This window comes from Nerophis lumbriciformis, linkage group LG08, assembly GCF_033978685.3.
Source record: "Nerophis lumbriciformis linkage group LG08, RoL_Nlum_v2.1, whole genome shotgun sequence".
Classification (NCBI taxonomy): Eukaryota; Metazoa; Chordata; class Actinopteri; order Syngnathiformes; family Syngnathidae; genus Nerophis; species Nerophis lumbriciformis.
The window spans coordinates 48,199,783-48,215,184 of record NC_084555.2 but is presented as its reverse complement, the minus strand read 5'-3'; the positions used below and the strand labels follow the sequence as shown (position 1 = coordinate 48,215,184).

Here is a 15,402-nt window from a genome sequence, read left to right as displayed (position 1 = left end):
CTGGCCTGCTGACATGAGGGTATGTCTACAGAATATATTAATTGATGAAAACTGGGCTGTCTGCACTCCCAAAGTGCATGTTGTTGCCAAATGTATTTCATATGCTGTAAACCTAGTTCATAGTTGTTAGTTTCCTTTAATGCCAAACAAACACATACCAATCGTTGGTTAGAAGGCGATCGCCGAATTTGTCCTCGCTTTCTTCCGTGTCGCTGGCTGTCGTGTCGTTTTCGTCGGTTTCGTTTGCATACGCGTCAAACCGATATGGCTCAATAGCTTCAGTTTCTTCAATTTCGTTTTCGCTACCTGCCTCCACACTACAACCATCCGTTTCAATACATTCGTAATCTGTTGAATCGCTTAAGCCGCTGAAATCCGAGTCTGAATCTGAGCTAATGTCGCTATAGCTTGCTGTTCTTTCCGTCATGTTTGTTTGTGTTGGCATCACTATGTGACGTCACAGGAAAATGGACGGGTGTTTATAACGATGGTTAAAATCAGGGACTTTGAAGCTTTTTTTAGGGATATTGCGTGATGGGTAAAATTTTGAAAAAAACTTTGAAAAATATAATAAGCCACTGGGAACTGATTTTTAATGGTTTTAACCATTCTGAAATTGTGATATAAATGTTCCCCTTTAAAGTACCAATGATTGTCACACACACACACGAGGTGTGGTGAAATTATTCTCTGCATTTGACCCATCACCCTTGATCATCTGCGGTCACTCGAACGAGTATGACGATCCTCCTGGTAGGGGTGTATCCCTTTATGGAGGATGCCTATGTGTGACTTAGTTTAACGCGGGGACACTGGTGCGCAGATGGTCACCACACAATCCTTGACAGAATCGGGTCAGGGTCCAGTGGCATGGAGTCCAAGACGACTGGGGACCCTTTTCTGCTGCAGCCTTCTTCCGCCATCGCAGCCGTTGTGGTAGTTCTTAAATCTACCGTCTTCCGCCTGCTCCGCCGTTGAGGTCTTCACCGTATCCCTGGCTAGGGGGCAGTCAGGTACTAGGCCTTTGCCAAGGGCCACCTGGGCTAACAGTAGTAAAGGGGTTAACCTCCTAGTGCCCCAAGACCCCATAGAGGAGAGACCCTTGATCACAACTACATTTAGATGAATAGTTGTATCTGACCACGTCAATCAAAACTGAGCATTATCTTTTGCAAATACATTAATTTCATTTTCTTTGGTTTTGTGAAATAATGTTATTGAGCACAAAATTATTCTCTGGAGATATGTATGTATGATGTGGAACTAAATATGACACTCAAACTGAATCCATACTTTTTTTCTTAGTTGTGTGTATTAACTTGACGTAAGAGTTGATTGCAAAAGATTTTTCTTCCTTTCAAAAACAATTTCCAAACAAATACATTACGAATAACAATCAGGTAATGCTAGTAAACATTTTTTTGCAAACCATTTGACATCAAATACTTGAATTATCTGGAACTGCAGGCATGATATATTTGTAAATATTACAGATAGAGATGTCCGATAATGGCTTTTTTGCCGATATTCTGAGATTGTCCAACTCTTAATTACCGATTCCGATATCAACCGATACCGATATATACAGTCGTGGAATTAACACATTATTATGCCTAATTTTGTTGTGATGCCCCGCAGGATGCATTAAACAATGTAACAAGGTTTTCCAAAATAAATCAACTCAAGTTATGGAAAAAAATGCCAACATGACACTGCCATATTTTTTTATTATTGAAGTCACAAAGTGCATTATTTTTTTTAACATGCCTCAAAACAAGCAGCTTGGAATTTGGGACATGCTCTCCCTGAGAGAGCATGAGGACGTTGAGGTGGGCGGAGTTGGGGTAGGGGGTAGCGGCAGTGTATATTGTAGCGTCCCGGAAGAGTTAGTGCTGCAAGGGGTTCTGGGTATTTGTTCTGTTGTGTTTATGTTGTTATGGTGCGGATGTTCTCCCGAAATGTGTTTGTCATTATTGTTTGGTGTAGGTTCACAGTGTGGCGCATATTTGTAACAGTGTTAAAGTTGTTCATACGACCACCCTCAGTGTGACCTGTATGGCTGTTGACCAAGTATGTTGCATTCACTCGTGTGTGTGTGTGAAAAGCCGTAGATATTATGTGACTGGGCCGGCACGCAAAGGCAGTGCCTTTAAGGTTTATGGCGCTCTGTACTTCTCCCTACGTCCGTGTACACAGCGGCGTTTTAAAAAGTCATAAATTTTACTTTTTAAACTGTTCCCGATAATTTCCTATATTACATTTTAAAGAATTTATCGGCCGATAATATCGGCAGTCCGATATTATTGGACATCTCTAATTACAGATAATTATGAAGTGTTTTTCAAGTGCTTGCTGCCACAAAGAAAAACAAACAAATGCTACTTGATCATGTCATGCTACCGCCTGGTCTATGTTAGTATGTTCCTGGTCTGGTTGGCCGTTTCTTTGCTAGACTGGAATGACTGTTGTTTAGGTTCATGCAAACTACAAGTTGCTTATAAACACATCCAACTTCGTTTTTTTGCTCCCCAAAAAAGATTGCGTTGGTGCAAGAGGGCAAAAGGAAGGCACAATGTTCCTTTGTGGATTCATTTAGTGGCAGGCAACATGGTTCACTGAATGTTAGGCCACACGACCATCAACTGTTCAAGAATTCAGTTGCATTGTGTTCAAAAGGATTGCTGGTCTTAGAATGGAATGCAAAGGTAAGAAGAATAAAGCAAACTAATCAAAGATAATATGGAATAGGCTTCAAGATACAAGTTGGGGACTTAACCATCCCAATCAAAAAACATCCTCCTACTAGTCTGCTGCTGGAGGACCAAATGTTTCCCGATTGAATGTCCGTGAAAAGGTCACTCTTTCATCCGTCCGGTCCATCTACTTGGACAGCTCTGTGGCAAGCCATTCCAGTCCTTCATACAGCCCGGTGCCTTGGGTGGCGCAGGTGGACTCAATGTGCCACTGTGGGGATGCAATGAGGAAGTGAGGAGAAGGATGCTTTCTGCATTGGGAGTCTGGAGTGACTTACAGCTTTGGTGCGGAGGGCATTGAGACGCAGTCTGTCTGAGAGATCGCTGACTGTCAGGGCGTTGGGGAGGTCCTGTTTGTTGGCGAAGACCAGCAGAACGGCGTCGCTCAACTCCTGCTCCTGCAACTGCAAGCACAAACACCAGACTTGACAACACCAAATGTCTTCTTTTGTTTAATGGCGGTTGGCAAGCAACCTTCTGGTGTGCATTACCGCCACCTACTGAAATGGAGTGTGGACCGAGGTGGATCCCCACTCTATACTCTTATTTAACCCAGTGTTTTTAAAATATGTGTATAATGCTTTATAACCTGTGTGTTCTGAGTGCAATCCTAAAATATCTTCCACTGCTAACCTAATCTCCTCTTTTGCTAACTTACTTTCCAGTATTTCCCTTTTTCTATTGTATTTCCTACAATGTATTAAAACATGTCCTACACTCATACTTGCCAACCTTGAGACCTCCGATTTCAGGAGGTGGGGCGTGGGGGCGTGGTTAAGATATATATATAAGAAATACTTGACTTTCAGTGAATTCTAGCTATATATATATATATATATATATATATAAAAGAAATACTTGAATTTCAGTGTTCATTTATTTACACATACCGTATTTTCCGCACCATAAGCCGCCCTGGGTTATAAGCCGCGCCTTCAATGAACGGCATATTTCAAAACTTTGTCCACCTATAAGCCGCCCCGTGTTATAAGCCGCATCTAACTGCGCTAAAGGGAATGTCAAAAAAACAGTCAGATAGGTCAGTCAAACTTTAATAATATATTAAAAACCAGCGTGATGTGGGCGCGCATGGAGTCGTATATCAACATGGACGGAGCTGCGTGAAAAAAGCCACCCGGCCTCTTTGCGTAAACTTCCCTTAACCACTCGCTCATCTTTTCTTCATCCATCCATCCCTTCGAGTTAGCTTTTATGATGACGCCGGCTGGAAAGGTCTCTTTTGGCAAGGTCTTCCTTTTGAATATCACCATGGGTGGAAGTTTCTGGCCATTAGCATGGCAAGCTAGAACCACAGTGAAGGATGACTTCTCATTCCCTGTGGTGCGAATATTCACCGTACGTGCTCCCGTTGTATCCACAGTGCGGTTCACAGGAATATCAAAAGTCAGCGGAACCTCGTCCATGTTGATAATGTTCTCTGGCCGGATCTTTTTTTCAGCTATCTTGTTTTTACAATATGCACGGAAAGTAGCCAGCTTTTCTTGAAAGTCTTTAGGCAGTTGCTGTGAAATAGTAGTCCGTGTGCAGATGGAGAGATTGCGTCTTTTCATGAACCAGAAACCTGTCGCTTAGTAGGAGCCATTTTGTGGTCTTTACAGATGTAAACACACAAAGGAAATGAAACGTAATATCCGCGCGCTTCTTCTTCTTCTACGGGGGCGGGTGGTTGCTTACAGTAGAAGAAGAAGCGCTTCCTCTTCTATGGGGAAAAAAGATGGCGGCTGTTTACCGTAGTTGCGAGACCTAAACTTTATGAAAATGAATCTTAATATTAATCCATATATAAAGCGCACCGGGTTATAAGCCGCACTGTCAGCTTTTGAGTAAATTTGTGGTTTTTAGGTGCGGCTAATAGTGCGGAAAATACGGTATACACACACATAACACTCATCTACTCATTGTTGAGTTAAGGGTTGAATTGTCCATCCTTGTTCTATTCTCTGTCACTATTTCAGAACACACACATTATGCAAATATACATTATAAAATCAATAAGAAAACGGGAGCTCTAATTTGGGAGTCTGAATTAGGATCAGAAGTTCCTATATAAACATTGCGCACTCACGTCGCCTTTTTGTATTGATTACTGCAGCTGTGCACTGGATTCATTCACAAATACAAACTACAACTCACAAACACTTTAGAGTTAGGCTCCACCATCAGAATGTGTACTTAAACTTATAAAGATCACATGGATATTATTCAGTGAGTTGATTCACCAAAACTAACCTGTTATACAGGAGGAAAAAGCACACAGGACGTTTCAATTGTTCACAGACTGGTCGCGCTCATCAGAATGACAAGACACTTCCGGTCTGCAGGTGATAGCATTCAATTGGGAAGAAACGCCCTACTGCCCCCTACTGACCAATGTGAATACTGATAAATGTGTAATGACAGCTCCAAAAACGAATTCAAACCACAAAATAAAATAAATAAATCAACACAAAAATGTGACACATTATGGGTGGGTCACATATGCATGTAAAGTAGATGGCAGTATTGTCCTGTTTAAAAGTGTCACAACTTTGCTGTTTACGGCAGACGAACTGCTTTACGGTAGACGAAAACTTGACTGCTGTTGTTGTGTGTTGTTACCGCGCTGGGAGGACGTTAATGAAACTGCCTAACAATAAACCCACATAAGAAACCAAGAACTCGCCCTCCATCATTAGCTGTTTATATTGTAGGAAAGCGGACGTGAGAACAGGCTGTCAACACGTCACTCAGGTCCGCATGGAGCTGGAGGGGGCGTGGCCTCCAGCTCCGCCTGAATTTCGGGAGAAAATTTGTCCCGGGAGGTTTTCGGGAGAGGCGCTGAATTTCGGGAGTCTCCCGGAAAATCCGGGAGGGTTGGCAAGTATGCCTACACTTTCTATCTGATGGTTATAGTCACATATCCCTGTATTATGTTTCCCTATCAATTTCAATGAACTATTTAGATATGTATGTCCTAATCTCATTCTAGTAATAATGTCTTCTTCCTCCCTATTTCTATTGCCTCCTCTCATTACACCTACTCTCCTCTGGACTTTGTAATACTCCCTACCTTTTGTTTCCTTATTCCAATTATCCTGCCACTTTTTATTGTGTTCTATCTTAATTATGTTCTTCTTTACTGTGCTTAATCTCTATGTTTACTTCTGTTTTAGTGGTTGCTTGTTTTGCATATCTGTCTGCTAACTCGTTGCCCACAACTCCTACATGAGCAGGTACACAGAGAAATGTTACCACACCTCCCGCTTTATTTATTCTGCAGTTGCCTGAACTATTTCATATACCAAAAAAAACGGACCGTAGTCAGACCAACGTGGTCTGTAAATGATGCAAGGCGCTGGTCCCTACTAAGATTGGTAATGCCACACCACCTTAGCTGTGCTTACCTGAGCACAGCCGTAACCTCCTGGCACTAAACCTGAAGAAAATAGTTCTCAGGTGTCTGTATGTTTACATTCGTTATCATTACTATTTTGTTACACTTTATTAAGCATTTATTACACATTCCTTATTATTGCACCTTCATTTAAAAGAGGTGATTGTGAAGTAGGGGTGTAACGGTACACAAAAATTTCGGTTCGGTACGTACCTCGGTTTAGAGGTCACGGTACGGTTCATTTTCGGTACAGTAAAACCAAATTTGCAAAATCTCAACATTGCAATTTTTTCGAAATTACATTTAACCTTTAGCCCTGCGATGAGGTGGCGACTTGTCCAGGGTGTACACCGCCTTCCGCCTGATTGTAGCTGAGATAGGCTCCAGCGCCCCCCGCGACCCCAAAAGGGAATAAGCGGTAGAAAATGGATGGATTTAACCTTTAAGCTTTTTTATTTCACTTTTGTTATGTTTTTGTTTATTTTAATAGTATTTTTAGAATGTGCCGTGGGCCTTTAAAACATTAGCTGTGGGCCGCAAATGGCCTCCGGGGAACACTTTTGACACCCCTGCTATAGATAATAAAAAATTCAATCTGATAAATCTATGGATAAAAAGCAAAGCCTGGCGACGCATGCGCGTTTATCATAACTCTCTCACTCTCTCTGTCTCTGCCCCTCCCTCACCAATGCTGCTACGCGCACACCTCCACAATTTGTTTTGTTTTTAACCCCTTCTGAACCCTGAACGTACATTGAAAATACACACAACCCTAACTCAAAATGCCGGACATTTGAGGCATTTAAGAGACTCCGCCCGGACAGCCCCTGAAAAGAGGACGTATGGTCAGTCTATCGTAACCCGGTGTGTGTTGTGCCTCGGTGTGCATTGTTTACATAACGTGCGGTACGCTACTTAATATGTCCGTGTGGAAACTCGTTCGGTACACCTCCAAACCGAAACCCCCGTACCGAAACGGTTCAGTACAAATACACATACCGTTACACCCCCATTGTGAAGTGTTCAATGTTTGTTAAATTGACTGCTTGTGTTAACATTTCCTTTCTTCCTTGATAGCTAAGGGGTTTATAATCAGAGGAAGGTTACATTTTGAATACATTATATGTTTTTCTCCTGGTGCTTTTTTTCGATAAGTCATAATAAATATCAAAAATGTTCGCTATCTACCGATATAAGACACTTATATTGTGATAAAGTTTCCATCCATATCGCCTAGCCCAGGGGTCGGCAACATTTACCACTCAAAGAGCCATTTTGACCAGTTTCACAAATTAAAGAAAACAATGGGAGCCACAAAAATCTTTTGAAATTTAAAATGAAATAACACTGCATACAAAGTTTTTTTTTTGCTTTGTGCTATGTATAAACCAAGAGTCTCAGACACGCTGCCCACACCTTAATATGAAAATTGAATGTTAGTGCGGTCCGCGACTTTTATATGAATGGCGCTTGACAGCGTCATACTTCCCATCCCTCCCGATTCTTCCGGCAGACTTCGAATTTCAGGGCAACTGTTCTCTCGAACGGGCCGTGATGGTACAGCATTTAGCGCCCACTACAACCAGCCGGCCCAGCTACAAGTTGCGTAAGGCTTCTGCTTGCTCACGTAAGCGACAGCAAGGCATACTTGGTCAACAACCACACAGGTTACACTGACGGTGGCGGTATAAAAAACTTTAACACTCTTACTAATATGCGCCACACTGTGGACCCACACCAAACAAGAATTACAAACACATTTCGGGAGAACATCTGCACCGTAACACAACATGAACACAACAGAACAAATACCCAGAATCCCATGCAGCCCTAACTCTTCCGGGCTACATTATACACCCCCGCTACCAAACCCTGCCCACCTCAACCGACGCACGGAGGGGGGGGGGGGGGGGGGGGGTTGATGTGTGGGGGAGCAGGGTTGGGGTGGGGGCGGGGTTTGGTGGTAGCAGGGGTGCATAATGTAGCCCGGAAGAGTCAGGGCTGCATGGGATTCTGGGTATTTGTTCTGTTGTGTTTATGTTGTGTTAAGGTGCAGATGTTCTCCCGAAATGTGTTTGTCATTCTTGTTTGGTTTTGGTTCAAAGTGTGGCGCATTATTAGTAAGAGTGTTGAAGTTGTTTTATATGGCCACCGTCAGTGTAACCTGTGCGGCTGTTGACCAAGTATGCCTTGCTGTCACTTACGTGTGCAAGTCAAAGATGCATACAACAAAAGGATGGGCTGGCACGATGTTTGTACAGATTGCAGAGGGCGCTAAATACTGTACCATCATGGCACGCCCTTATTATTATTGTTAGTGTGAAAATAGGTGAATATAAATCCCGGGAGTTTTCTGCAAGAGGCACCAAAATCCGGAAATCTCCCGGGAAAAAAGCTGAGCCGCATCAGAGTGATCAAAGAGCCGCGGGTTGCCGACCCCTGGCCTAGCCCTTTAGTACCTACATGTTTTATTCTTTAAAATGTGTTAATACATGTATGATGCACATTTAAAGCTTGAACCTGGATTGTTGTTGACCAACACTGAGCTTGTGTTTATTTGCCATTTCTTCTGACAGCGGGGATTTTACTGAATTTTCAAAATTACTGGATACTACAGCCTCAATATTCTCACAGACTATAAATCTACCTTTAAAAATATAAGAATTCTTAGTTTTGAGTTGCATACATACCATCTTTGAGAGCTCATCTGCAGCCTCCTGCACTCTTTCTCGGTCATTGCTGTCCACTACAAAGATGAGGCCCTGCCAGATAAAAGCAATCGACATAGTTAGCTAATTGTATGCTTCCACGTTCATAAAAGTAAATAATCATTTGATCTATAATTTGCACAGCCAAACATAAAAAGGAAGTTTAACATGAGTAATGAGCTAGCTGCAACACAGTACAGGCCAAAAGTTTGGACACACCTTCTCATTCCCAACACAACTGATTGACCCAACCCCATTAATAAAGCAAGAAATTCCACTAATCAACCCTGATAAGGCACACCTGTGAAGTGAAAACCATTTCAGGTGACTACTTCTTGAAGCTCATGGAGAGAATGCCAAGAGTATGCAAAGCAGTAATCAGAGCAAAGGGTGGCTATTTTGAAGAAACCACAATATAAAACATGTTTTCAGTTATTTCACCTTTTTTTTGTTAAGTACATAACTCCACAAGTGTTCATTCATAGTTTTGATGTGACAATCTACAATGTAAATAGTCATGAAAATAAAGACAACGCATTGAAATGAGAAAGTGTGTCCAAACTTTTGGCCTGTACTGTATATAGTAGGCATAGCGTGTGGTGTTTTAACTGTGAACACACTGAGATCACATGCTGTAAATAACTGGTGTGGTGAGTAACAACATTTAAGTGAGACAAACACATGACTAATCAAGAGTATACATTGCTTTGTCGGAGACTTCGGCTTGATTAGCCCCGATACCTGTGTGTTCTGGAAATAATGCCTCCACATTAGGGATGTCCCGATCCAGGTTTTTGCACTTCCGATCCGATACCAATATTGTTTTTGCATTTCCGATCCGATACCGATACTGACCGATACTGGCCTATCCGAGCATGTATTAAAGTTTAAAGTTATTTAGCCAACTTAGTTGTCAGAATCATGTTGAAAAGGGTTTTAGTACTCTTGATAACAACTAGCCAGCTGAATTAGGGGAGTTTGAATAATACACAATGGTTGGTAACAAGAAACTGACCTGTTTATTCAAGGATAAACACAAAATAGACAAAATTATACATGACAAACAGAAATGGCATCATTGAACTAGGGCTGGGCGATATGGCCTTTTTTTAATATTGCGATATTTTAAGGCCATATAGCGATACACAATATATATCTCGATATTTTGCCTTAGCCTTGAATGAACACTTGATGCATATAATCACAGCAGTATGATGATTCTATGTGTTTTGATTGATTGAGACTTTTATTAGTAGGTTGCACAGTGAAGTACATATTCCGTACAATTGACCACTAAATGGTAACACCCCAATAAGTTTTTCAACTTGTTTAAGTCGGGGTCCACTTAAATTGATTCATGATACAGATATATACTATCAGATATATACTATCATCATAATACAGTCATCACACAAGATAATCACATTGAATTATCTACATTATTTATAATCCAGGGTGTGGAGGGGGAGCCGGATGTAAGTGTCAAAAAGACAGCCAAAAGAGTTTGATATGAGAATAAATCTAAAGTTAAAATATAGGGTAGAAATGCACCCATTTGCAGGAAATGTAGTATTGATTTTCAAAATTTTCTTTCAAGGCTTGCATGTCTATATTAAAACATTCTTCTTCATACTGCATTAATATATGCTACTTTTAAACTTTCATGCAGAGAAGGAAATCACAACTAAAAAAAAAATCACAAATTTTTTCATACGGTGTTGTGGAAATTTTTGCCTCAGCATTTTGATGGTGTGGGTGTGTGGCACCGAATGGAGATAAGCGTCTCGACAGACGTCACAATATTTGAACAATGATGACGAAAACTGTTTTCTCTGTCGTGTCCGTGTGTTGAAAATCGTTATGCGCTTATTTTTTTATTAGATTTTGTGCGTGGCATAGATTTGCTATGCGCAGAGGACGCTTAAACAGTGCGCAATTGCATAGGCGAGCACCTTAGAGGGAGCGTTGCTCGCACGGCTGCGCTAGCATCACAGCTAACGTTAGCCATGCTGCTACCTCTCTGCTCGGGGAGGACGTATACGTATGTGACGTATGACGTGACAGTATGTGACGTGTGTCGTGACAGTATGTGACGTGTGTCGTGACAGTATGTGACGTGTGTAAGAAGGCGCGCTGCTGTCTGTGAGAGGGAGACACAAGAAAGAGTGAGAAGAGCCTGTCGTGTAATGCCAGCAGCTAAAAGCAACTGCGTGAGAATTCACAGACATGTGGATGTGTTGAAGGTGTGCTGGAAAATGCGGTACGGAAATTACGGAGCAGCAGAAAAGTGGAATGTATTATTTAAATCGGTGCGTTGGAAAACACGGACCGGAGTTTTTTTTTTAAACTGGATCTGGATCGGCATTTTCCCATGCCTTGGCGATACGCAATTTTTGGCAAATATCAGCAGCCGATCCGATCCAAATATCGGATCGGGACATCCCTACTCCACATTAGCCATAATACCTGTATGTTCTGGAAATAATGCCTCCACATTAGCCCCAATACCCGTGTGTTCTGGAAATAATGCCTCCACATTAGCCCTAATACCTGTGCAGTATTTCCCCCAGAAAATATGTTAGTTAAGGTGGTGTCTCTCCAGGGGGAAAGGGGTAGGTGGGTGTAAGGAACAGCGTAACTTGGCCTGTCGCCATCACGTCTCCATCTCATCGCTGCCACCACAGCCTGGGGGGGGGTAATAGACTACAGACTGTGGTGACGTAGGCCGGCTTCGTCGCATGAAGAAGCCTACAATTTTTGGTTGTGTTTTCCGCTCCATATGCCGATATACTATATATATCTCGATATTTTTTCCGTAAAGTAAAAATACACAAAACAGTCCTAGTTACCTGAGACACTAAGTATGTCATTATTATGACTTAGTAAGTCAATATTTTGACTTAGTAATTTACTAAATCAAAATAATGACAAAATAATGACTTACTAAGTCAAAATAATGACTTAATAAGTCAAATTAATGACTTACTGTAAGTAAGCGTTTCCAATAAGTGTTTGAAAAAAAAGAGTTAAAAATAGGGCCACATGCTGACATATTCTCAACTCATCATGCTTAATTTATTACAGCATTTGGGAAGCCTGTAATTTATTTTTATTATGTAACTGTTATATATTTGTATCAACATGTGATAGCAGGGACCCTGCCATTAAAAACTAGGCTGCTACATTACTAATGATTAATGTACCGTATTTTTCGGAGTATAAGTCGCACCTGCCGAAAATGCATAATAAAAAAGGAAAAAAACATAAGTCGCACTGGAGCCCGGCCAAACTATGGAAAAAACTGCGACTTATAGTCCGAAAAATACGGTAATTATAGCTGAAAAAAATAGTACAATAGCAATACGAGAGGCTATTCATCCCTGAACACCATAGCGTTCATGTAGGCTTTATGATGCAGTTACATTATTATATCAACTATCAGAGACAGCTTCAGGAAACTCTTCATTTAACATATTGTCCTTTTTTGCTGCTTCAACACAGCTCAATCAACACAGAAAAAAGGTAAAGTGAAATAACTTTGTTGTTAACTGTAGGTCAATAATGCTTGTCACTCTCAGACACAGGGGTTTTCTGTTTGTAGCACGCACACACACACCGCAAAATGAGCTAACGTTACGCTAAAAGCTAATTAGCCTTCACCTCAAGGACTGCGAGCGAGCTGAGCTGCCGCTTATGTTTCTAAAACGTCAACGGGCTCATAGTGATGTCACTAGTAGTTGACTTTGAGGTGTTTATTATAATTTGGGGAGAGTCCGCTGCCTTATGCTCACCTGCTAAACACCTTTCTGCTCACCCCACCACTGGAGCACTGACTCCAAGCGCTCTGAATACGCACTGCTGATTGGCTGTTACATGCGCTCTAAATACGCACTGCTGATTGGCTGCAGAGACGTACTGACAGAGGCAGAGGCATAACCAAGCGGAGCACCTTGTTAAGACTTTAGTTTAGGCGGTGGCTCTTTGTTGTTAAGGCACCCGCCTTAACAACAAAGCACTGCGGGAAACCCTGCTGTGGGTTCTGGAAATAATGCCTCCACATTAGCCATAATACCTGTGTGTTCTGGAAATAATGCCTCCACAGGGGCCCGATCTTGTCCTGACCGCCCACATCACACACCGTGAAACTGATGTTCTGATACTCTACGGTCTCCACGTTGAAACCTGTCCAAGGAGGAAATAAAATAAAAGGTAAACGAGGTTGTGTACAATCATAATCAATATTAATTAGCATTGAGGTGATTACAAAGTCCCCAGGTCTTACCAATAGTGGGGATGGTTGTTACAATTTCGCCGAGCTTCAGTTTGTATAAGATGGTGGTTTTCCCAGCAGCATCCAGCCCGACTAGGGACGGGAATGTTGAGAAATGACAAGTTACAACACGGGAGGATGACAACATGTCAAATATTACATAATAAAACAAAGAGACATCACAACTTGCTTTTTTCCAAAACAGGGATGCTAACAATATATTATGGTTAGGGCCTCGTCTAGTCCCTAAATAGCTTTTGTTTTGCTCGGTAGAAACCAAATCAATTCATTTTGCCTTTGAACATGACGTTTTTTTTGTTTTGTTTTTCCCTAATGTTACCCCTGCCCTCAAAGGTCTGCTCCAAAAATACTTTGACAAACTCTATGGGTTTTTTATCAAATAGAAACTGGCGTGGGAAAACAATGTCAAAAATGACTACTCTGTGGGCCTAAGTTCTACATAATATTACACAAGACAATTAATTGGAAACTATTTTGTTGAAAATAATGCAGAATATGTAGATATGTTTCAAAGAAGAGTTGAAAATAAGGCAGAATACGTAGATAAGTTTTAAAGAGTTAAAAATAAATATGTAGATATGTTTCAAAGAAGAGTTCATCTACTGTTGAAAATATGGCAGAATATGTAGATGTTTAAAAGAAGAGTTGAAAATAAGGCAGAATATGTAGATATGTTTCAAAGAGTTAAAAATAAATATGTAGATAAGTTTCAAAGTTAAAAATAAATATGTAGATATGTTTCATAGAAGAGTTAAAAATAAGGCAGAATATGTAGATGTTTCAAAGAAGAGTTAAAATTAAATATGTAGATATGTATCAGAGTTAAAAATAAATATATAGATGTTTCAAAGAGTTAAAAATAAATATGTAGATGTTTCAAAGAAAAGTTAAAAATAAATATGTAGATATGTATCAAAGAGTTAAAAATAAATATGTAGATATGTATCAAAGAGTTAAAAATAAATATGTAGATATGTTTCAAAGTTAAAAATATGTAGATATGTTTCATAGAAGAGTTAAAAATAAGGTAGAATATGTAGATGTTTCAAAAAAGTTAAAAATAAATATGTAGATATGTATCAAGAGTTAAAAATAAATATGTAGATATGTTTCAAAGAGTGAAAAATAAATATGTAGATATGTATCAAAGAGTTAAAAATAAATATGTAGATGTTTCAAAGAAGAGGTAAATAAATATGTAGATATGTTTCAAAGAGTTAAATAAATATGTAGACATGTATTAAAGAGTTAAAAATAAATATGTAGATATGTTTCGAAGAGTTAAATAAATATGTAGATATGTTTCAAAGAGTTAAAAATAAATATGTAGATATATTTCAAGGAAGAGTTAAATATGTAGATATATTTCAAGGAAGAGTTAAATAAATCTGAAGATATGTTTCAAAGAAGAGTTCAATATATGTAGATATGTATCAAAGAAGAGTTAAAAATAAATATGTAGATATATTTCAAGGAAGAGTTAAATAAATATGAAGATATGTTTCAAATAAGAGTTAAATAAATATGTAGATATGTTTCAAAGAGTTAAATAAATATGTAGATATGTATCAAAGAAGAGTTATAAATAAATATGTAGATATGTATCAAAGAGTTAAAAATAAATATGTAGATAATTTTCAAAGAAGAGTTAAATAAATATGTAGATATGTAACAAAGTTAAAAATAAATATGTATTCAAAGAAGAGTTAAATAAATATGTAGATATGTATCAAAGAGTTAAAAATAAATATGTAGATGTCTCAAAGAAGAGTTAAATAAATATGTTTCAAAGAAGAGTTAAATTACTTCCCTGCGACAGCAGAGGAAAACGTCGACTTCCAGTTGACAAACTGCCTTTAAAAATTAACTCATTTGTTTATTGACTCATGACTATTTTACCACGTTTACGCCACTAAAGTGAACCTTCATATGTTGTCCGTCAATTGGGAGCCCTTGTTTATGTATTTTTTTCAAACTTTAACTTGTGAAAACGACGAGGCTTCGCGCAAGCTAGCAAGTAGCTAAGCTAAGCTAAGCTAACCGTCAAAACAACGCTTTTTTGTACTCACCCATCAAAATCCTGATTTGGTTTTTGCCAGAAAGTCGTCCGAAGACTGAAGATAATGCCAGCCCCATGAATGGAGTGTGGTGTGTGATAGTTTGGGTAAAAGGTGGATGTTGAAGCCCCGTACGAAGCGTTGAGGTTGTTTCACCAGGAGACTCTGCCACAACACCTGTTGAACACCTGCACAACAC

At 39.9% G+C, this 15,402-nt stretch overlaps 2 protein-coding genes across 3 annotated transcripts in view; one reads left to right on the top strand and one right to left on the bottom strand.

Annotated features, from left to right (window-relative positions):
- LOC133611942 (transmembrane protein 116) overlaps positions 1–15,402 on the top strand; it is a 485,483-nt gene that overhangs the window by 233,966 nt on the left and 236,115 nt on the right. The gene's annotated exons all lie outside the window — the stretch shown is intronic.
- LOC133611945 (ADP-ribosylation factor 4-like) lies at positions 1,687–15,372 on the bottom strand. 2 transcript variants are annotated; one of them, XM_061969139.2, is made up of 6 exons: positions 15,216–15,372; positions 13,138–13,218; positions 12,928–13,037; positions 8,838–8,909; positions 3,032–3,157; positions 1,687–2,964 (listed from the first exon to the last, which is right to left on the bottom strand). In XM_061969139.2, the coding sequence occupies exons 1-6, from the start codon at positions 15,280–15,282 to the stop codon at positions 2,881–2,883; spliced, it is 540 nt and encodes a 179-aa protein (XP_061825123.2). In that variant the 5' UTR covers positions 15,283–15,372; the 3' UTR covers positions 1,687–2,880. The 2 variants fall into 2 exon arrangements, with proteins under 2 accessions (XP_061825123.2, XP_061825124.2); XM_061969140.2 differs by lacking the exon at positions 8,838–8,909.